Source organism: Equus przewalskii, chromosome X, assembly GCF_037783145.1.
Source record: "Equus przewalskii isolate Varuska chromosome X, EquPr2, whole genome shotgun sequence".
In the NCBI taxonomy this organism is placed as follows: Eukaryota; Metazoa; Chordata; class Mammalia; order Perissodactyla; family Equidae; genus Equus; species Equus przewalskii.
Genome location: NC_091863.1, coordinates 61,536,678 through 61,559,066, shown reverse-complemented (window position 1 = coordinate 61,559,066; position 22,389 = coordinate 61,536,678). Strand labels below are relative to the sequence as shown.

Sequence of the window (22,389 nt, the reverse complement as noted above, 5' to 3'; positions counted from 1 at the left end):
AAACAATAACCATTCTATATACTGGGTAGATGAGAAAATTCCTGTACACAGGGAAACAGGTTTTGATTTGAGTTGCCATTTGTTTTCATATTCAAATCAGCATTCACACGTCTCTAAATTTTAGAAAGGCAATAAGGAACATATGCCGTATATTGTATTATATCTTGGTGGCTTGTGGCAGCACCTCATAATCACACGCATTAATATTCCTACACTGAAACGTGAAGATTAAGTGGGATAAATTAAAGACTATATCTAACTTATTGAGATCAGGTTTTGTCATCAAATTTGTTCTAGTCACGTCATGTTTTGCTAACAAATATTATATATAACTTTCAGTTTTCAGAACTTTTTGGATTTTGGAACTGTGGATAAGAGATCATGGATGTATATGTGTATAGATATATATCTGCAACAGAAACATTCTAATATGTATGTGTATCATAAGAATCAAATAGAGATCCGTGGCCTCTTATCATGTTACTTTTGATAGCAACAGAAACATTCCAATATTTCAGTTGTCCTGTGGGAGAGGATACTGAATCAGTGGTTTCTAAACCTAAATGTGCATAAAAATCACCTGGTGAGCTTTTAAAAAGCTACAGATTTCTGAGACTCATGCCAGATCTACCAAACTGAAAATTCCAGAGATTGAGTCCAGAACTTTGTATTTTTTAGGAGCTTTACTGGTAATTGTGATACTACTGGTGTGTGATGAAGTTTCAAAATCAAGTCCGAATGAGAAAAATAAAAAGGGACAATGTAAAACGTATTTTTTCAAAGCTAAATGTATTCAATTTTAAAAGCTTCCCTTTATTCTGAGACTCTCCTTCCTACATTTTTGGTGTTGGTATATTCTTTGTTTTAATTATACCAGACCATGAAATTAAAAAAGTTTGGGATCTGCTGTGACATTAGTTTTCTAACTCTTAGCAACAGAGCTCTTTTTTTCTTTATGAAATCTTATTTGGAATTGTGATATATAACAAATAACATTGTATTAGTATAAACTTATTTATAAGCTTAAATGTATAATTGAGTCCTCTTGGCCAATATCAGTGGTGCTTTTTTCCCAATATGTCGTGTACCACTGCGAAACACTTTTCTACTAGAATTCATTTACTTAAAGCTTTTGAGAACTGCTGTTCAGCACTGCATTAGGCTGATAATATAAGGATGATTAGGACTCATCCTTATTCTCAGGGTGTCCATGGTCTAGTTGAAGAATCGGACATGTAAACAAAGAGTTATAATAAAGTAAAGGACATGATATATAAAGTAACATGGGAATACAGAGTAAGTAGCTACTGACACTATAACCTACAAATTAGTGTTTCTACAGGGTATACTCAAAGTTTAGGAACAGAATTTATGAAAACGGTCTTGGACAGCAGCTATTTTATATTAAATTTAAAGCACAAGCATGTTCAAGTATACACATTCCTAACAGTATTTTCCATATACTCGTATTATTTAATACATGCTTTTTGTTCTTTTTTCTTTTAATTTTCAAACAGCCCTCCTTTTTAAAAATTCAAAGATACCATCTTATGAACAAGAACTGTAAACTCTTAAATTAATATAACCTTTTCTTTGAAATGAATTTTTTAAATCATGTAACTTTAATCCCCATCAACCCCCAAAAAGCACAAAAAAGAATAACATATCAGTTACCTACCACTGGGCTTAAGAAATAAAATATTACTGACTCAAGTTCCTTCTTGCCCCACCACACATAAACGCTGTGTGAAAGTTCATATTTATCATGTCTATTTCTTTATATTTTACCACATACATGTACATTCTTAACATATAGTTGTATCTTGCATATTTTCCAATTTTATATATATGGTATCATATTGCCATTTTCATTTCTATTCAACATGATGTGTGGGATTCATTCATTATGTCGTTTTCATTTTCACTTCTGTATAGTTTTTCATTGTAGAAATATCCCACAATTTACCCATTCTGTTAATGATGAACATTTAAGTGGTTCCTTTTTTTTCTGTAATTGCAAACAATACTGCTATGATCCTTCTTTTACAGATGTACCTCGTTTTATTGCCCTTTGCTTTATTTTGCTTCTCAGATACTGCATTTTTTTTGAGGTAACATTGATGTATAACATTGTATAAATTTCAGGCATACATCATTATATTTTGCCTTTTGTACAGACTACATCGTGTTCCCCACCAAGAGTCTAGTTGCCGTCTGTCAGGATACAAATGTACTTCTTTACCCTTCTTGCCTCCCCCTTACGCTCTAGTAAGGAACAATCTGTTCTCTGTGTTTATCTTCCACCTATGAGTGAAATGATACAGTATTTATCTGTCTCCATTTGACTAATTTCACTTAGCATAATACCCTCAGGGTCCATCCGTGTCATCACAAATGGCAAGATTTCATCTGTTTTAATGTCTGAGTAATAGTCCACTTTGTATGTATATGTATACCACGTCTTCTTTATCCATTCTTCCTTTTGATGGGCACTTAGGTTGTTTCCATGTGTTGGCTTTTGTGAATAATGCTGCAGTGAACATAGGGGTGTGTAATCTTTTCAAGTTAGTGTTTTCATGTTCTTTGGATAAATACCCAGAAGTGGAGTAGCTGGATCACGTGGTAGTTCTATTTTTAATTTTCTGAGGAGTCTTCATATGTTTTCCATAGTAGCTCACGAATTTACATTTCCACCAGCGGTGTATGAGGGTTCTCTTTTCTCCGCATCCTCTCCAATGCTTATTGTTTCTTGACTTTTAAGTAATAGCCATTCTAATGGGTATTCTGAGGGGATTGTGGTTTGTATTTGCATGTCCCTAATAATTATGTTGAACATCTTTTCATCTGCCTGTTGCCGTCTGTATATCTTCTTTGGAAAAGTGTCTGTTCTGATCCTTTGCCTATTTTTTAAGTTACATTGAGTTTTTGTTGTTGAATTTTATTCTTTATATATTTTGGATATTAACCCCTTATCAGATATACGATATGAAAATACCTTCTCCCAGTGAAATGTTGCCTTTTCATTTTGTTGATGGTTTCCTTTGCTGTACAGAAGCCTTTTAGTTTCATGTAGTCCCCCATTTGTTTATTTTTGCTTTTGTTTGTCTTGCCTGAGGAGACATGGTATTCAAAAAAATACTGCTAAGACCAATGCCAAAGAGCATACTGCCTCTGTTTTCTCCTAGGAGTTTTATGATTTCAGGTCTCCCATTTAAGTCTTTAATCCATGTAGACTTAATTTTTGTGTATGGTGTAAGATAATGGTATACTTTCATTCTTTTGCATGTGGCTGTCCAGTTTTCTCAACACCATTTATTGAAGAGACTTCCCTTTCTCCATTGTATGTTCTTGGCTCCTTTGTCAAAAATTAACTGTCCATAAATTTGTGGTGGTATTGCTGGGCTCTCAATTCTGTTACATTGATCTGTGTGTCTGTTTTTCTGCCAGCACCATGCTGTTTTGATTACTGTAGCTTTGTAGTATATTTTGAAATCAGGGAGTGTGATACCTCCAGCTTTGTTCTTTTTTCTCAGGACTCCTTTGTCTATTCAGAGTCTTTTTGTTCCATATAAATTTTAGGATTCTTTGTTCTATTTCCATGAAAAATGGCATTGGAATTTTGATAGGTATTGCATTGAATCTGTAGATTGCTTTACGTAATATGGACATTTTAACTATGTTAATTCTTCTAATCCATCAGCATTGAATATCTTTCCATTTCTTTGTGTAGTCTTTGATTTCTTTCATCAGTGTCTTATAGTTTTCAGTGTATAGGTTTTTCACCTCCATGGTTAAGTTTATTCCTAGGTATTTTATTCTTTTTGTTGTGATTGTAAATGGGACTGTATTCTTGATTTCTGTTTCTGCAAGTTCATTGTTAGTGTATAAAAATGCAACTGATTTTTGTTTATTTTGTATGCTGCAACTTTATTGTGTTCATTAACTTTAATAGTTTTTTGGTGTATTATTTAGGTTTTCTATATGTAACATCATGTCATCTGCAAAAAGTGACAGTTGCACTTCTTTCTTTCTAATTTGGATAACTTTTGTTTCTTTTTCCTCCTAATTTCTCTGGCTAGGACTTCCAATACTGTGTTGAATAAGAGTGGCAAGAGTGGACATGCTTATTTTTTTCTTGTTCTTGGGGAGATAACTTTCAGTTGTTCACCATTGAGTATGATGATAGCTGTGCATTTGTCATATATGACCTTTATTATGTTGAGATATTTTCTTTCTATACCCATTTCACTGAGAGATTTTATCATAAATGGTGCTGAATCTTGTCCAATGCTTTCTCTCCATCTATTGAGATCAAGTGATTTTTATTCTTCATTTTGTTAATGTGGTATACCAATATGTTGATTGATTTGCAGATGCTGAACTATCCTTGTTTCCCCGGGATAAATCCCACTTGATCATGGTGTATGATCCTTTTAAAGTATTGTTGTATTCGATTTGCTAATATTTCGTTGAGCATTTTTGCATCTATGTTCATCAGAGATATTGGCCTGTAATTTTCTTTTTTTGTGTTGTCCTTGTCTGGTTTTGGTGTCAGAGTAGTGTTGGCCTTGTAAAGTGAGTTAGGAAGTGTCCCCTCCTCTTCAATTTTTGAAAGAGTTTGAGGTGTATAGGTATTAGATATTCTTTGAATGTTTGGTAGAATTCACCAAGGAAGCAGTCTGGTTCTGGACTTTCATATTGTGAGAGGTTTTTGATTAGTGTTTCAATGTCCTTACAAGTTATCATTCTATTCAGATTCTCTATTTCTTCTTGATTCAGTTCTGGGAGGTTGTATGATTCTAAGAATTTATCCATTTCTTCTAGCGTATCCAATTTGTTGGCATATAGCATTTCATAGTATTCTCTTATCCTTTGCATTTCTGTGCTATCCATTGTCATTCTCCTCTTTTGTTTCTGATTTTGTTTGAGCCTTCTCTCTCTTTCTTACTGAATCTAGCTAAAGTTTATCAATTTTATCTTTTCAAAGAACCAGCTCTTAGTTTCAGTGATCCTTTCTGTTGTCTTCTTAGTCTCTATTTTATTTATTTCTCCTCTAATTTTTATTATTTCCTTCCTTATACTGACTTTGGGCTTTGTTCTTCTTTTTTGTAGTTCTTTTAGGTATAGTGTAAGTTTGTTTGAAATTTTTCCTGTTTCTTAAGGAAGGCCTGTATTGCTATAAATTTCTCTCTTAGTACTGCTTTTGCTGCGTCCCATAAGTTTTGATATGTTGTGTTTTCATTTTCATTTGTCTCCAGGTGTTTTTTGATTCCTCCTTTGATTTCTTCATTAACCCCATAGTTGTTCAGTAGCATGTTGTTTAGTGTTCACATATTTGTGACTTTTCCAGCCTCCTTCTTGTAGTTGTTTTTGTAGTTCTTAACATCGTTGTGGGAAAAGATGCTTGATATAGTTTCAGTCTTCTGTAATTTATTGGGACTTGTTTTGCTTCACAGCATGTGGTCCTTCTTTGAGAATGTTCCCTGAGCACTTGGGAAGAATATGTATTCTGCTTTTGGATGGAATGTTATATGAACCTATTAAATTCATCTTGTCTAATGTTTCATTTAAGGTTGATGTTTCCTCATTGACTTTCTGTCTGAATGATCTATCCGTTGATGTAAGTAGGATACTAAGGTCCCCTGCTATTATTGTGTTGCTGTCAATTTCTCCATTTAGGTCTATTAATAATTGCTTTATATATTTTGGTGCTCCTGTATTAGGTACATATATATTAGTAAATGTTATGTCTTCTTGATGGATTGTCCCCTTTGTTATTATATAATGTCCATCTTTGTATCTTATTAACTTTTTTGGCTTGAAGTCTGTTTTGTGTGATATAAGTACAGCTATATCAGCTTTCTTTTGCTTGCCATTTGCTCGGAATATCACTGTCCATCCCTTCACGCTGTGCCGTTTGTCTTTAGAGTTGAGATGGATCTCTTTGAGGCAGCGTATTTTGATGTCTTGCTTTTTAAACTATCCAGCTACTCTGTGTCTTTTGTTTGGTGAATTTAATACATTTACATTGAGGGTGATTATTGATGTATAAGGCCTTACTGCTGCCATTTTATCTTCTGTTTTTTGATTGCTCTGTATTTTCATTGGTTCTTTTTTTCTTGTGTTTCTGTCTGCCATTTCAGTTTGGTGGTTTTCTGTGATGTGCTTCTCAGTTTCCTCTTTTTTTATGTTTTGTGACTCTGCTCTGAATTTTTGTTTTGTGGTTACCATGAGGTTTGTATAAAAGATCTCATAGATGAGATAGTTCTTTTTCTGCTGATAGCATCTTATCTTCATTTGCCTATACAGGGTCCATCCTTTTCCTCTTGTATATGTTTTTGTTGTCACAAGTTATCCCCTCTTGTATTGTGAGTTATTTATCAAATTGAAGTGGTTATAGTTATTATTAATGCTTCCTTTCCCCTTAACCTTTATATTATAATTAAGTTTATACTATTCTGTTCTCATACAGATTTGCAGTTTTCTGATTCTATCTATTTTCACTTGCTCAAAGCTTTGTATACCTTTGCCTTTTCAAGTAGGAAGGCTCCTTTCAACACTTTTCATAAGGTACGTCTAGTGGCGATGATCTCTCTCTGCTTTTGTTTGTCTGGGAAAGCCTTTATTTCTCCTTTATATCTGATAGATATTCTTGCTGGATAGAGTATTCTTGGCTGACAGTTTTTATCTTTCAATATTTGGCATATATCTTTTCACTCTCTACAAGGCCTGTTGGGTTTCTCCTTAGAAATCTGCTCATATCCTACTTGGAATTCCATTGTAGGTTATTGTCTTTTTCTCCCTCACTACTTTTAATTTTATGTCTTTGTCATTGATTTTTGATAGTTTTTTTTATCATGTGTTTTTGCGAATGTCTTTTTTGCTTTGGGATATTTGGATGTTTATTAGCTTCATTGATTTGTATCTCTAGTTCCTTCCCCAGGTTTGAAAAGTTCTCAGCTATTGTTTCTTTAAATAATCTCTCTGCACCCTTCTCTCTCTCTTTTCCTTCTGGGATACCCATTTCCCTTATATTGCCTTTTGTAATGGAGTCAGATAATTCTCATAGAATTTTTACATTTTTTTTAAGTCTCGGTTCTTTCTCTTTTACCTGCATCATCATTTCTATGTTTCTATCTTTGAGCTCGCTAATTCTCTCTTGCATATGATCTGCTCTATTTCCAATGCTTTCTAATGCATTCTTCATTTCACTTATTTAGTTCTTCAGCTCCAGAATTTCTTTGGTTCTTTCTTAGAATTTCAATCTTTTTGGTAACGTATTCCTCCTGTTGAATGATTTTATTCTTGGGCTCGTTCAACTGCCTTTTGAGTGTTCTTGTAGCTTGTTAAGTGTTTTTTTATGACAGTTGTTTGAATTCTTCAGTTAGATCACCATCTTCCGTGACTTTATGTTTTGTTTCTAGAAAATTGTTTTCTTTTTTTAGCCATGATACCATGGCTTTTTGTGATGCTTACTGAGTTATTCCTCTGCCAGTGCATGTGTTGTCACAAACATAGTTTTAATTTAGGTGTACTTTGTTTTGCTTGAAACTTTTCAATTGCTTGGAGATTAGAAGCCTTTTTTTGTTTTTCACTAGGTAGCACCATAGTGCTAGTTTTTGGGTTCTCTTAGCTGAGCTACCTCTGTCTATATTTGAGGATCTACATGTTCTACCCTCCATGACATCTATTTAGGGTATCACCAGTACTCTTATTGTTGTTACCTTTGCTTCATGGGTCACTGATTCCTTGCTGTTGATGGTTTTGCCATCACTGGCTTTGCCACCAGGGGTACAGGGATGGCTCACACCTCAGCTGTGTCCTGGGTCACCTGAGTTGGGAGCTCCACTGCTGTGGTGAGGGGAGTGAGAAGGTGAGGAGTGAGCCTTGTATGTTGCACACTGTCTCAGGTGTTACCTGTTACCTTGTGGTCATATGCACCACTGCAGTTGGGATGTCAGGGTTCTGTATGCACCTCTCCTGCTGCTACTAGGCTCTGAGCTGAAGCTGGAGGGCCTGGGATCACGGGGATTTGCTTCCACTGCTGCTCTGCTTCCCACGTCCTCAGGTTCTGCTGCAGCTAGCTGGCTAGAGTCACACACGTGTGCCTCTGCTGCCACCCACTGAGTTCTCTGGGGCTGGGGGTTGCTGTTTAAGCTACCACAGCTGTCATCCAGGATCCTGGGCTCTGCCTCTGCTATTCCCGTATTTAGCCTCCTCTGTGTGCTCCGATTCACCCACCTTTGTATGTACCAATGTGCGATCTTTTTGGGGTCCTGTTGTGTTGTGCACTGTAGGCTTTTTTGGATTATGGATGTTTTTTTCACTGTAGATTGAAGGGAAGAGACAAAAGGATTCTCTTATGCCTCCATGATGATCCAGATAATGCATTTTTTTACAAGACCCTCCACCAGCAAAAAGACTGATTCCCAGAAGGCTCAGGTGATGGTTAGCATTTTATAGCCAGAAAGTATTTTTTAATTAAGGTATGTATGTTCTTTTGGATGTAATGCTACTGCACACTTCATAGACTATACTATAGGGTAAACATAACTTCTATATGCAGTAGGAAACCAAAATATTCGTGTGACTTTATTGCAGTGGTTTTGAACTGAATCTGCACTATCTCTGAGGTATGCCTGTACATATTTCCTCTGTCAACTGGGGACAATTTCTTTAGGATATATACCTAGGAGTGGGATTTCTGGGTTGGAGAATATGTGTACTTTTAATTATCTGTGTAGACATTTATCTACATAGATGATACATTCTGTATTGTCAGAAAGTAATGATGCTTTGATGATTTCTATTATAATCCATGTACCTTTTATTTCTTTTTTCTTTTTTTTTTTTTTGAGGAACATTAGCCCTGAGCTAACATCTGCTGCCAATCCTTCTCTTTTTGCTGAGGAAGACTGGCCCTGAGCTAACATCTCTGCCCATCTTCCTCCACTTTATATGTGGGATGCCTACCACGTGGCTTGCCAAGCGGTGCCATCTCCATACCTGGGACCCAAACTGGCGAACCCTGAGCCGCCGAAGCAGAACCTGTGCACTTAACCGCTCTGCCACCGGGCTGGCCCCTATTTCTTTTTTCATTTCTTACCATGCTTGCTAGGACTCTAGAAGAACAGTTCATGAAACAACAAACAAAGAAAAAACCTATGGCAGGATCATTTTCTTGTTACTGATTTTTAAAGGAATTCTAATATTCTAATATTCACTATGAAGGATGGTGTTTGCTATAGATTTTTGATAAATACATGTTTTTTGAGGTTAAGAAAGTTTTTTCCATTCCTAGTTTGCTAGAAGTTTAAACCATTCTTCTGAATGTTGGTTTGATGAAACCATCGAATATTGGATTTTATTTAATGTTTTTTCTTTATGTATTGAGATTATCATCTGTGTTTTCTTTAATATTCTAATATGGTTAAAATACATGGATGGGGGCTGGCCTGGTGGCATAGTGGTTAAGCTTGCACGTTTTTGGTTTGGATCCCGGCCATGGACTTACACACCACTTATCAAGCCATGCTGTGGCAAGTGTCCCACGTATAAAGTAGAGGAAGATGGGCACAGATGTTGGCTGAGGGCCAATCTTCCTCAGCAAAAAGAGGAGAATTGGCAGCAGATGTTATCTCAGGGCCTATCTTCCTCAAAAAATAACAAGATAGTTTTTTTAATGTTAAACCATCCTTGCATTTCTAGGATAAACCCATCATGAATATGAGGTACCTGTAATATTTGCTTAATTGCTCATTTTTACATGTTATTTATAAGTGAATTTGGTCTGTGTTTGCCCATTCACATATAGTATCCTTTTTTGATTTGGGTATCAGAGTTGAGAAGTCTTCCTTCTGTTTTCTATTGTTTGGAAGAGTTTGCATAAGATAGGTATTACTTTTTTTTCAATAATTGATGCAATGTACCAGTAAAACCATCTGGGCCTGTGGCTGTTGTTTATTAATTAATTTATATGTTAAAATGTCTTAACATTGAGTCAAGAATTTAGAATTATTCGATTATTTACTTTTTAATTTGGTTTTATAATATTCAAGGATTGTCCATTTTTGTCTAAAACTTTCAATTTATTGGCATAATGTTCATAATTCATTATTTTAAAATATCTCTACTGTATCTGCCATTATTTCTCGTTTTTCATTCCTACACTGTTTGTTTATGCCTTCTCTTTTTCCTTGATCAGTTTGTACAGAAGTATGTGAAAGTTACTAGTCTTTACAGAGAACTCAACTTTGGACTTTTTTATTCTTTCTATTATATCTTTGTTTCTGTTTTTTTCCTCTGAGATTTTTTTTGCTGTCCTTATGCTTCTTTGGGGTTTATTCTATACTTTTCCTGACTTTATGAAATGAATACTTATCATGTTAATTTTTAGCCTGCATTCTTTCCTAATGTGAATTTCTAAGGCTAGAAAACTCAAATCTGAGTATGGCATTAGCTCAAAGTCCTACAACCCACATTCCACTCATTTCGTTGTCACTCAATTCTAACTATTTTTAAAAATTTTTCATTTTAATTTCTTCTTCATTCCATATGTATAATTTTTTTAATTTCCAGATATATATTTTAATAAGCTTTTTAAATTTTAGAAGAGTTTTAGATTCTTACAGGAAAATTGTGAAGAGAATCCCCATATTAATTAGTTCATTCATTATAGAGTTGTGCTTAGACTGCTAGTTTGATATCTATTATTTCAGATTTGCTTTATGGCCTAGTGCAGGATCAGTTTTCATCTGTCTTACATGCTTAAAATGATGTGTATTCTCAAATTATTGGGTACAAGATTGCCTACACTTCTCTATATGTTTATTAAATTAAGCTTCATAATAGTTTCATAACTTCATATTCTTAGTTTTGTCAGTTACTGAGAGTTTTGTTATAGTCTCCTAAGGTTGATAATTTTCTCTCTGTCAATTTTATATACATATACACAAAGACATTGTGATGCTATGTAGAGGTACATGGAAGTTTAGAATTTCATCCACTTCTAAATTTACTTTTTATCATTTTATAGTGACCCCGCTTTTGTTAAATGCCTAATGCTGCTTTTAGGTGGTCTGATTGATCCTAATAAAGTTACATCTGCTTTTTTTTTGGGTAATTATTTGTCTGGTATAACATTTTCTCTCCTTTTATGTCCAACCTTTGTGTCTTTATGTTTTAAAGTCCTGTTTAAAACACATAGCTCTAGTTTGTTTCATTATTTTTGTAATCCATCCTGACATTTTGGAGATGTTTCTATCCTTTTACAGTCATGCATTGCTTAACAACATTTCAGTCAATGATGGACCTCATATACAACGGTGGTCCCCTAAGATTAATACCATATGGCCTAGGTGTGTAGTAGACTGTGCCTTCTAGGTTTGTGTAAGTGCACTCTATGATGTTTGCATAACAAGAAAATTGCCTAATGATGCATTTCTCAGAACATATCCCTATTAAGTGACGCATTGGCTGTATCTTATGATCTCTCTTGATCCTGTTTTCTCTGTGATTTGCTTCTCTTTTGCTACGTTCTTTTGGATTTATTAAGTGTCTCACCCCATTTTTTCTCTACTGTTTTTGAAGTTACATGCTATTTCCTTAGGAATAACCTTCACATTCTAACATTCATAGTTAATTGATTATCTAAAAAATCAGAAACTCTTTCCTTCTTCTGAGTAATATAAAGATTTTTAAACATTTAACTTCAGTCACTCCCATCCTCTGTCTTATATGTTTTTCCTATCTAATAATGTTTGTTCTGCCTTTTTATCTCCAAAATTAGACATTACAATTATTTTATAGTCAGTATTTTTCTGGACTTACCCATGTGTTTACCAGTCTCTGGGCTCACTAAGCCTTTCATTATGTCTGTCCTAATTTTGTTCCTTGTGACATACAGTCAGTCATCATTATTCAGTCATCATTATTTACAGAATCTGTATTTGCAAATTCACCTACTCACTAAAATCTGTTTATAACCTGAAAATCAGTCCTTGCTGTGTTTTTGGTTTTAGAATCATTCGTGGACATGCTCAGTCGGTGAGAAGTTTGAGTGGCCCAAGGCACACATTCCCATCTGAGGTTGAACAATGTGATGCTCTGCCTTCATATTTCAACTCTCAATACTGTAAACAAGTGTCTTTTTCACGTTCTGTCTGGTGCCACAATTTTTACATTTTTTTGTGCTTTTTCTTGGTGATTTCACTGATCCTCAAGTATAATGCTAAAGGGCTGTGTAGTGTTCATAAGTGCAAGGCCATGATGTGCTTTATGGAGAATATATGTGCGTTAAATGAGCTTCTGTCAGAGATAAGTTATAATGCTGTTGCCCATTAATTCAATGTTAATAAATTAGCAATATAAATTTAATAAGGTGCATTAAAACATAAATACAAAACAAGGTTATGCATTGATAGGTTGATGAAAATGTTATGAACACAGGCTTGCATTAATCTAACCCTGATTTTCCCTAAGAGCAATGGTTCCATACTTGCTAATTCACTGTTTGCAGTGACTTCATGAAGTATAACTACCATGAATAATATGAATCCTCTGTACATACTTTGGAAGTTTCTTTAACGTTTTGTTTGAAAATTCTGTTCATTCTGATTTTAGTTCTTTTGTAAGTAACCTGAATTTTCACTATGGTTTTTTTTTAAAGTTATTTTGGTCTTTGGTATTCTGGGATTTACCATAATGTATCTAAGTGCGGATTTATTTTTGTTCATCCTGCTTGGGATTTTTTTTTGGTGCTTCCTGAATCTAAAGATTTTTTTTCTCTCATCTCTTGTTACTCTCAGGGTTTATATCTTTGACTATAACCCTTCACACATTCTCTTCATTATGCCTATATGGGATTCCAGATAGTAGACATTATTATTCTATTTTCTTTATCTCTTATCCTCTTTTTAGTACTAATCTTATTTTCTCAGTCTAGTCTTAATTCAGATCTATATTCAGTTTGCTAATTTTCTCCTCAGCTTTAACTAATTTTCTTTATCTACTTTGCTGCACCCCTAGCTGTGAATCACGGCCCACATTAACCCTTAACCTTGTTATCTCATCTTCCTTTGCCAGCTGATAAAACATTTTTCTATCACACCCTTATGCTAATGTTGTAGCCTTCAAGAGTTCTAGCTTTATTCAGAAAGTTCAGATCCGGCACCTTACCTCATGTGGTCCCAATAGGGGCTTTGACTTCAGGGGCTTCAGTGCTTACCTACTACTGATATTTCCTTCTTCCTCTTTGATTCTGTCCCCTAAGGATTTTCCTTCCCCTTTTGCAAGCTAAGTTCTGTGTTTAAAAGGACACTTGTGGTTTATTCAGTATTTTGAGGTGTTTTTCTAAATCTCTAGGCTTCCATATTTATGGAAGTGTTTCCTGTCTTTTTAGGATAAAGGGGAAAATAGCTCTATGGTATCAAATAGACTTTTGTAATGAATCTCCTATTAATTCTTTTTTGGCCAATATTTTAGACCATGATCAACCTTAACTATTAATATTAAGTACAGATTTAGGCATTCAGCAGTCAGTCCTCAGTATTTGCAGTTTATAGTAAATTTCAGGTTTAAGGGAAGATGAGATCATTCTTTAAAAACAACAAAGAATTTATTAGTTACATGAATTCATCTAAAATAACTGGTTTCTTAATTTAGCTTTTGACTATAGTGACTCTTTATACAGAGATAGTGATTCTATTTGGGAGATGATTTGGGAAATTAAAAACTATTTCTTTTCCTTTGTTTCCATCTATATCAGTGATTCAGATTCTCAGCACAGTTCGATTTTGCCCCCCCTCCCCAGGTGACATTTGACAGTGTATGAAGACATTTTGGATTCTTGCAATTGGGTAGGGAAGGTGCTGGTGTCATCTACTAGGTAATGGCCAGGGACACTGATAAACTTCCTGGAATTCACACAGCAGCCCCCACAACAAAGTATTATCTGGCCCAGAATATCAGTAATACTTAGGTTGAGAAACCCTGTTTTTAAAAAGAGCTATAACTTTCTCAGTCACCTAGCTGAAATTGGTAAATCTTACTTATAAATGTAAAATACATTTTACATTAAAGTTACCCAGAAATTCATACACATATACTTATTTTCTTAACAATTCTAGGTATATTTGCTGTTGATGAAAAATACTCAGGGTAGCCAAGTCATCCCTCTCGTTATCCATAAATAAAGTGTCAAATTACAACATTAAGCCGTTGAGAGATGAAGAAGGTAGCTTAATTTATGATTTAGTTTTGGTAAATAAAACAGTCAAATAATTCTTGTTTTCTGACAGTGATATAATCAATCCAAAAGTCAGCCTTTTAAACTATATGATGTATGTATACCTTTCAGAAAAAACGAACCCTACATCATTTTTGTAGGTATCCTGAAGAAATGCAGAATCAAGCTTTTAAAAAAGTAGATTTTACCTTTTCCTAAAGGGCAGAAAACACATAGAATCTTCCTAACTAGTGATTTAATCATGGTGCAGACTAGTTGTTTTTTTTTTTTTTTTGAGGAAGATTAGCCCTGAGCTAACTACTGCCAATCCTCCTCTTTTTGCTGAGGAAGACTGGCCCTGAGCTAACATCCATGCCCATCTTCCTATACTTTATATGTGTGATGCCTACCACAGCCTGGCTTTTGCCAAGCAGTGCCATGTCCGCACCCGGGATCCAAACCGGCAAACCCCCGGCTGCCAAGAAGCGGAACGTGTGAACTTAACCGCTGCACCACTGGGCCAGCCCCTACTTGGTTTTGAAATAATCTACACTGCTTTGTCATATTCATGTGCATATACTTCATATTTGTGAAAACTTTATGGTATTGCACATTGGGGTCTTATTGAACAGAGCACTTTTCTTCCCATTACATTTTTCTTTTTTAATTTAAAATTTTCAATCTTACAGTAGTTTAAGACTTAAAGAAAAATTGTAAAAATAGTACAGAGAGTTCTTTTGTACCCTTTACTAAGCTGCTTCTAATGTTAACATCTTACATAACCATAGTATAATTATCAACAAGAGGAAACCAACATCGCTACAGTATTATTAATTAAACTACTGATCTTGCTTAAATTTCACCAGTTTTTCCACTAACGTCTTTTTTCTGTTCCGGGATCCAGTCCAGGATCCCACATTGTGTTTAGTTGGCATGTCTCCTTAGTATTCTCCACTCTCTGACAGTTCTTCAGTCTTTCTTTGCTTTTAATGAACTTGACACTTGAAGAGTACACTGGTCAGTTATATCGTAGAATGTCTCTCAGTTCAGGATTGTCTGATGTTTTCTCTTGAGTAGATTGAGGTTATGTTTTTGGCAACAACACCATAGAAATGATGATCTTCCCTTCTCAGTTCATCATTTTAAAAGGTAAATGATGCTGAAATGTCATCACTGGTGATCTTATCCTTGATAAGGTGGTGTCTGCCATGTCTTTCTACTATAAAGTTGCTATTTTTTCCTTCACAATTAATAAATCTTTCTTGCCGTTATGTTTTTTTTAATAGAAAACAGATGTAGAAGAGAAAAATTCTGTTTCCTCAAACTTTGTGAACAGTTGGTTTAAATATCATAATCTTATCTGATAACTTTTATAATTTAACACCTTATGTGTAGGTAGTTAGGTTGCGAAATGCCTTTTTTGAATAGCCTTAACATATATTTCCAGAACACCTCTTTAACTTGAAATTTGCTGCAAAAGAACTTAATAGGAATGCCAAGAAATGCGATAAAGAAGAAAAGGCTGAAAAGGCCAAGATTAAAAAAGTAAGCCATTTTTGGTATTTTTACTGTCTTTTGAGCTCATGAAAGAAGTGCAATGAATCATGAAAGAGTGGTTGTTTCAGTTTATTTTACATTGAAGAAAGATTGCTGGCTTTAGTATTCTAAACCAGATATCTATTTAAATAAATTATTTGTTATCCAACATAGTTAATGATGGCTCTTTTTTGTTTATTACTATTGATATGTGCCAGTAAGTCTCACAAGACAGAATGTAACTGTAACAGAATGTTACCTGACTGTTCTGTTACCTACATCAAAGACTGTCCTTTGGTTTATAGCCAAAACCACTCTGACTGAGAAGTATAAAGCTTATATGTAGGAATAATATTTAACATATTTTGGCTCATTTTAATTTCTGCACTCTCAAAAGTTTTATGTCTAAACAGTGTATAGCATTAATGGCTATTGTGGTTTGTATATCATGTATTTGCCAGGAGGATTCACAGGACTCAACATACATTGTACTCCTGGTTATGATGTAATACGCTAAAAGGGTACAAAGCAAAGTCAACCAAGGGAAAAGGCATATGGGACAAAGTTTGGAGGAATCCAGCCTCAAGCTCCCAATAGTTCTCTCACGGTGGAGTCACATAGGACAAGCTTAATGACTCTAGCAACAGATTGTGACAACAAGTGTGAAGAGTTGTGTACCAGGGAAGTTCTCCTGCACCTAGGAGTCCAAGGCTTTTATTGGTAATCATTGCATCCTCTGCCTAACACACACCAAAATTCCAGACTCCCAGAAGGAAATTTGATACTTGGCATACACTGCATTGTTTGTACCAACAGTTTAAGCACGATGAGCCACTCTTAACCATTCTGGAAATGGTGGGAACCTGCCCCAAATCCAAGTTTCTACATACCAGCCAAGTGCCAAACTTGGAAGTAGACCTTTCTATTGATATCAGTCTCAGGCTTGCTATGTTAACTCTTTTCTGCACGTGTGTATTTATATATCTATTTTTAATATTTTATTACTTATTCAGATCTTTGATAATAGCATATATCCAATCTTTAAATTGAGTCACTTTGGGTATTTTGTCTACTTGTAATAGGGAAAACTTTAAGGGAAGGGAAGAAAAGTTGCAGAAAAGAAGATGGAAGTAGATTGGCTGAGTTAGAAGAAAAAATAAAGCTAAAATTGATATATTAGGAGCATCCCTTTTTAAAAACATAATCCCAACTATTGCAAGGAAAGAGAAAGCATAAAAAGATCTTTGGCTAATATTTCTATATATTGAGGAGATTAGAAATAGCCTAAAAATGATTTTTGAGATTTCAAATCTCAGGCAAGCATGGCAGCATTAAAATGTGTGAAATCCCAACAAACAAAACTCCAGGACCAGATGGCTTCACTGGTGAATTATAACATTTAAAGAATTAATAGCAATCCATCTTAATGTCTTCCAATAAATAAAAGAGCAGAGAAGACTTCCAAACTCATTTTACAAGGCGAGCATTACCCTGATACCAAAACCAGGCAAGGAAACTACAAGAAAAGGAAAATTACATGCCAAGATCCCTGATGAACATAGATGCAAAAATCCTCAACAAAATACTAGCAAACCAAATTCAACAATACTTTAAAAGGATCATATACTGTGATCAAGTGAGATTTATTCCAGGGATGCAAGGATGGTTCAATATCCGCAAATTCATCAATGTGATACACCACATTAACAAAATGAAGGAAAAAAATCCTAAGATCATCTCAGTAGATGCAGAAGAAGCATTTGACAAAATTCAACATCCCCTCATAATAACAACTCTCAACAGAGTGGCTATAGAGGGAATGAACCTTGACATAATAAAGGCAATAAACGATAAGCCCACAGCTGTCATCATACTCAACAGTGAAGGGATGAAAACTTATTCTCTAAGATCAGGAACAAGACATTGCTGCCCACTCTTAATGCTTTTATTCCACATAGTATTGGAAGTCCTAGCCAGAGCAATTAGGCAAGAATAAAGAATGAAAGGCATCCAAATTTGAAAGGAAGAAGTAAAACTGCCACTGTTTGCAGATGACATGATATTCTATGTAGAAAACCCTAAAAACACCACCAAAAACTGTAAGGATAAACGAATTCAGTAAAGTTGCAAGATATATAATCAATATATGAAAATCAATTGTGTTTTTATACACTAATAACTATAAGAAAGAAATTAAGGAAACAGTCTCATTTATAATTGCATGAAAAAAATAAAATACCTAGGGATAAATTTAACCAAAGAGTTGAAAGATCTATACACTGAAAACCGTAAGACCTTATTGAAAGAAATTGAAGATGACATAAATGGAAAGATATTCCATGCTTATGGATTGGAACAATTAATATTTTTAAAATGAGCACACTACCCGAAGCAATCTGCAGATTCAATGCAATCCCTGTTAAAATTCTGATGACATTTTTCACAGAAATAGAACAATCCTAAAATTTGTATGGAACACAGAAGACCCTGACTATCCAAAGCAATCTTGAGAAAGAACAATGCTGGAGACATTATGCTTCCTGATTGCAAAATATATTACAAAGCTTTAGTGTGCAAAACTGTATGGTATTGACATAAAAACAGACACATAGATCAATGGAACAGAATAGAGAGCCCAGAAATAAACCCATGCATAGATGGTCAGTTAATTTATGACAAAGGATCCGTAAATATACAATGGAGAAAGGTCAGGCTCTTCAATAAATGATCCTGGGAAAATTGGACAGCCATATGCAAAAGAAGCAAAGACCACTATCTTACACCATATACAGAAATTATCTCAAAATGGGTTAAAGACTTGACCATAAGACCTGAAATCATAAAACTCCTAGAAGAAAACAGGTGGTAAGCTCCTTGACATTGGTCTCAGAGATGATTTTTTGGGTATGACGCTAAAAGCAAAGGCAACAAAAGCAAAAATAAACAAATGGGGCTACCTCAAACTAGAAAGCTTTGGCACAGCAAAGGAAAGTATCAACAAAGTGAAAAGACAGCCTATGGAATGGGAGAAAATATTTGCAAGTCATGTATCTGATAAAAGGGTAATATCCAAATTATATAAAGAACTGATACAACTCAATAGCAAGAAATCAATCTGATTTAAAAATCGGTACAGGATCTGAATAGACGTTTTTCGAAAAAAAAGACACACAGATGGCCAACAGGTACGTGAAAAGGTTCTCAACATCACTCATCATTAGGGAAATGTATTAAAACTGTAATGAGATATCACCTCATACCTGTTAGAATGGCTGTTATCAAGCAAGACAAGAAATAAGTGTTGGAGAGGATATGGAAAAACGGGAACCCTCGTGTACTGTTGGTGGGAATGTAAATTGGTGCAGCCACTATGAAAAACAGTATGGCGGTTTCTCAGAAAATTAAAAATAGAACTACCATGTGACCCAGCAGTTCCACTTCTGGGTATTTATCCAAAGGAAAGGAAAAAATAACTCAAAAAGGTATTGCACTGCCATGTCCATTACAGCATTATTTACAATAGCCAAGACATGGAAACAATGTAAGTGTCCATCAGTGAATGAATGGAAAAGGAAAATGTGGAATATATATAAAATGGAATATTATTTAGCCATAAAAAAGAAGGAAATCCTGCCATTTGCAGCAACATAGATGGACCTTGAGAGCATTATGTTAAGTGAAATAAGTCAGACAAAGAGAAATAGCACATGATCTCACTTATATGTGGAATCTAAAAAAAAAAAATACAAACTCATAGATAAAGAGAACAGATTCTTGGTTGCCAGAGTTGGGTAGTTGGGAGTTGGTGAAATTGGAGATGGTGGTCAGAAGGTACAAACTTAAAATTATGAAATAAATAAGTTCTGGGGATGTAATGTACAGCATGGTGACTATAGTTAATAATACTGTATTGTATGTTTGAAAGTTGCTAAGAGAGTAGATCTTAAAAATTCTCATCACAAGAATAAAAGAATTGTAAGTGTATGGTTATGGATGTTAACTAGAAAAAAACTTGGAAAGTGTGTGAGGTTACATGTACTAGTATACTTATCATATCGCTGTTTATATTGAAGAATTGGAAACAAGTATCCAGTGGTCAGGGATCTTAATTGATCCATGTTCTCAAAATTCAGTCACTTCCATACCGTCTTGGTTTTGCTGTAGTGGAAGACCATCTGAACTATTTAATATTTTTCTTTAAATTGACTTTTAACTTTAGCCCTACCCAGAGCTATTATAACAGGAAAAATATGGATCTGTGCTAATTAATTACATCATTTCAAATATGTGTTTAAATAAGTGGATAACTAAAATGAGGATATGTGTCAGTAGTGTTTGTACTACACATGAGGAAAGCCCTGGTTAGTAGTACATCCGTAAAACACAGCGTTCAGAAACGATGGTGTAGTTATATATTTATTGACTTAAAAGCATGGCTTTTTTAAAGTACTAGGTGATAAAACAGTATGCTCTATGCATGTACTTTTGTAGTAAATAAATTTATATTGTAATAGTTAAGTTTATGTACTTAGAACACTAACAGTAGTAATGGCTCAGTGATGTGATTGTGGGAAATTTTTTAAACCTTAGATTCTGATTTCTTAAAATATTAATGAACATATATTTTCTAATCATAATTAAAAAGTTAACCATAAATTCTTTTATTTTCTAAAAAAACTAATCTGAAAGCTCTTAAATATTATTAAAAACAAGTTAACTTGGGGTTGTTTTCCTCTTTTTAAAATATCTGTACTTTTGCTCCCTTTCTTTCCCAATATTTACTTTGCTCCTTGTCTTCACTGCTATTTTCTCTTGCTTTGTTTGAAATAGGCCATCCAGAAAGGCAACACAGAAGTTGCAAGAATACATGCTGAGAATGCAATCCGCCAGAAGAACCAAGCAATTAATTTTCTGAGAATGAGTGCTAGGGTTGATGCTGTGGCAGCCAGAGTTCAAACTGCAGTAACAATGGGCAAGGTAAGGTTTAATACCTGTAAATAATAGGAATTCTTGATTTAAGCTTAATGAGAGTATTAAGAGTTGTCAGAAATCTAAATCTATTGCAAGTTGCTACAGTGTGCTGGTAAAGGCCTTCATGTGCAGGAGAGACATCGTCAAAGTGCTTAGTGAGGAAAATGATTTTGGCAATGGATTTTACACTAACGTCTAATTAAGTTGTCTTCAAATCAAGAGTCAAAGATAGTGCCTAGACCAGAAATACATATTGTATTTTTCTGTTAAGGAAAAGGTAGACAAATTTCATTAGTTGATCTATAAGTAATATATTTAAGAGACTATATAAATTTTGAGATTACTTATACACTCAGTCTTTTTTTATACTTCCAATAGGTAACCAAGTCCATGGCAGGTGTAGTTAAGACTATGGATGCTACATTGAGGAGTATGAACCTTGAAAAGGTAAAAAAAAAAAAACAAGTATCTGATGTTCAGATAGCATCTTTTCAGTGTAAGTTTTTCTTATGACCATATTTCTCTTTACAGATTTCTGCTCTGATGGACAAATTTGAACACCAATTTGAAACACTGGATGTTCAAACACAACAGATGGAAGACACAATGAGTAGCACTACAACCCTAACCACACCACAAGTAAGAATAGTTTTTCTACTTAGGATAATTTTTTTAAATTACCCATATTCAAAATATAATGGCTTTGAGCCTAAATCCTCTCTAGAATGCGAATCCGGCCTGTGCCTAAAATGCAAGTAGGAAGTTAGGCTCTGCCTCTGCATTCCTGAGGATATATTGGAAGACGACATTCCCTACTATGTTTTGAAGTTCTAAGAATTACGCTAGCTCACATGTCTAGAGCGCTGGAACTTGGTTCTCTCTTGCTGCCAGTGGTCCTTATTGATGCAGGCATTGCACTAAAGGCTCACTGAAGCCAGTGGGTATTGGGTATTATCCTAAGCCTCAGCTAATTCATCTTATTGCAGATATTCTTCTCCTTCCTACCTGCTCTTTTGGTGTGTTATTTATGCACAAGTCACAAGTGAACAAATAGTAAATTACAGGATCAGTTATTTTTCAGAAAACTAGGATGTTTTCTAAACCTGCAGCTTAGAGATGTGACACAGCGAAAATTAAAATTTGAAACTAGTTTACATGAGACGTGATCCCAAAACAAAGTTTTGTGAAATTCAAATATTCAGAGAGAAAATTTCTTTCATTATCACTCTTCTCTTTGATCCCGGCACCTATCACATGATTCATCAAATGAACAAAGAACTTGTTACCACTACTTAAGGTGCTAATATGGAAAAATTATAATTTACAAGATACGTTAGGAAGAAATCAACAACTGTCCATCAAAATTTTACTGCAGATAACTTTTCACAAAGAGGTAAATAATAAGAGAACAAGCTTTTATTCAGGTTTTAGAGTTAAAAAGAAAGAATTCATGTGTATGTCTTATAGTGAGCATCTATTTAGCCATTACTTTTTTTTTTTTTGAGGAAGATTAGCACTGAGCTAACTGCTGCCAATCCTCCTCTTTTTGCTGAGGAAGACTGGTCCTGAGCTCACATCTGTGCCCATCTGTTTCTGCTTTATATGTGGGATGCCTACCACAGCATGGCTTGCCAAGCGGTGCCATGTCCACACCTGGG

The 22,389-nt window shown here is 34.7% G+C and overlaps 1 protein-coding gene across 1 annotated transcript in view; it reads left to right on the top strand.

Moving 5' to 3' along the window:
• The window catches only part of LOC103539998 (charged multivesicular body protein 1B2), a 43,996-nt gene that overhangs the window by 7,228 nt on the left and 14,379 nt on the right, over positions 1–22,389 (top strand). The window contains exons 2-5 of the mRNA XM_008506496.2: positions 15,672–15,769; positions 20,591–20,737; positions 21,110–21,178; positions 21,263–21,370. Of these exons, the coding sequence (XP_008504718.1) occupies positions 15,672–15,769; positions 20,591–20,737; positions 21,110–21,178; positions 21,263–21,370 (422 nt within the window). The remainder of the gene's footprint in view (positions 1–15,671; positions 15,770–20,590; positions 20,738–21,109; positions 21,179–21,262; positions 21,371–22,389) is intronic.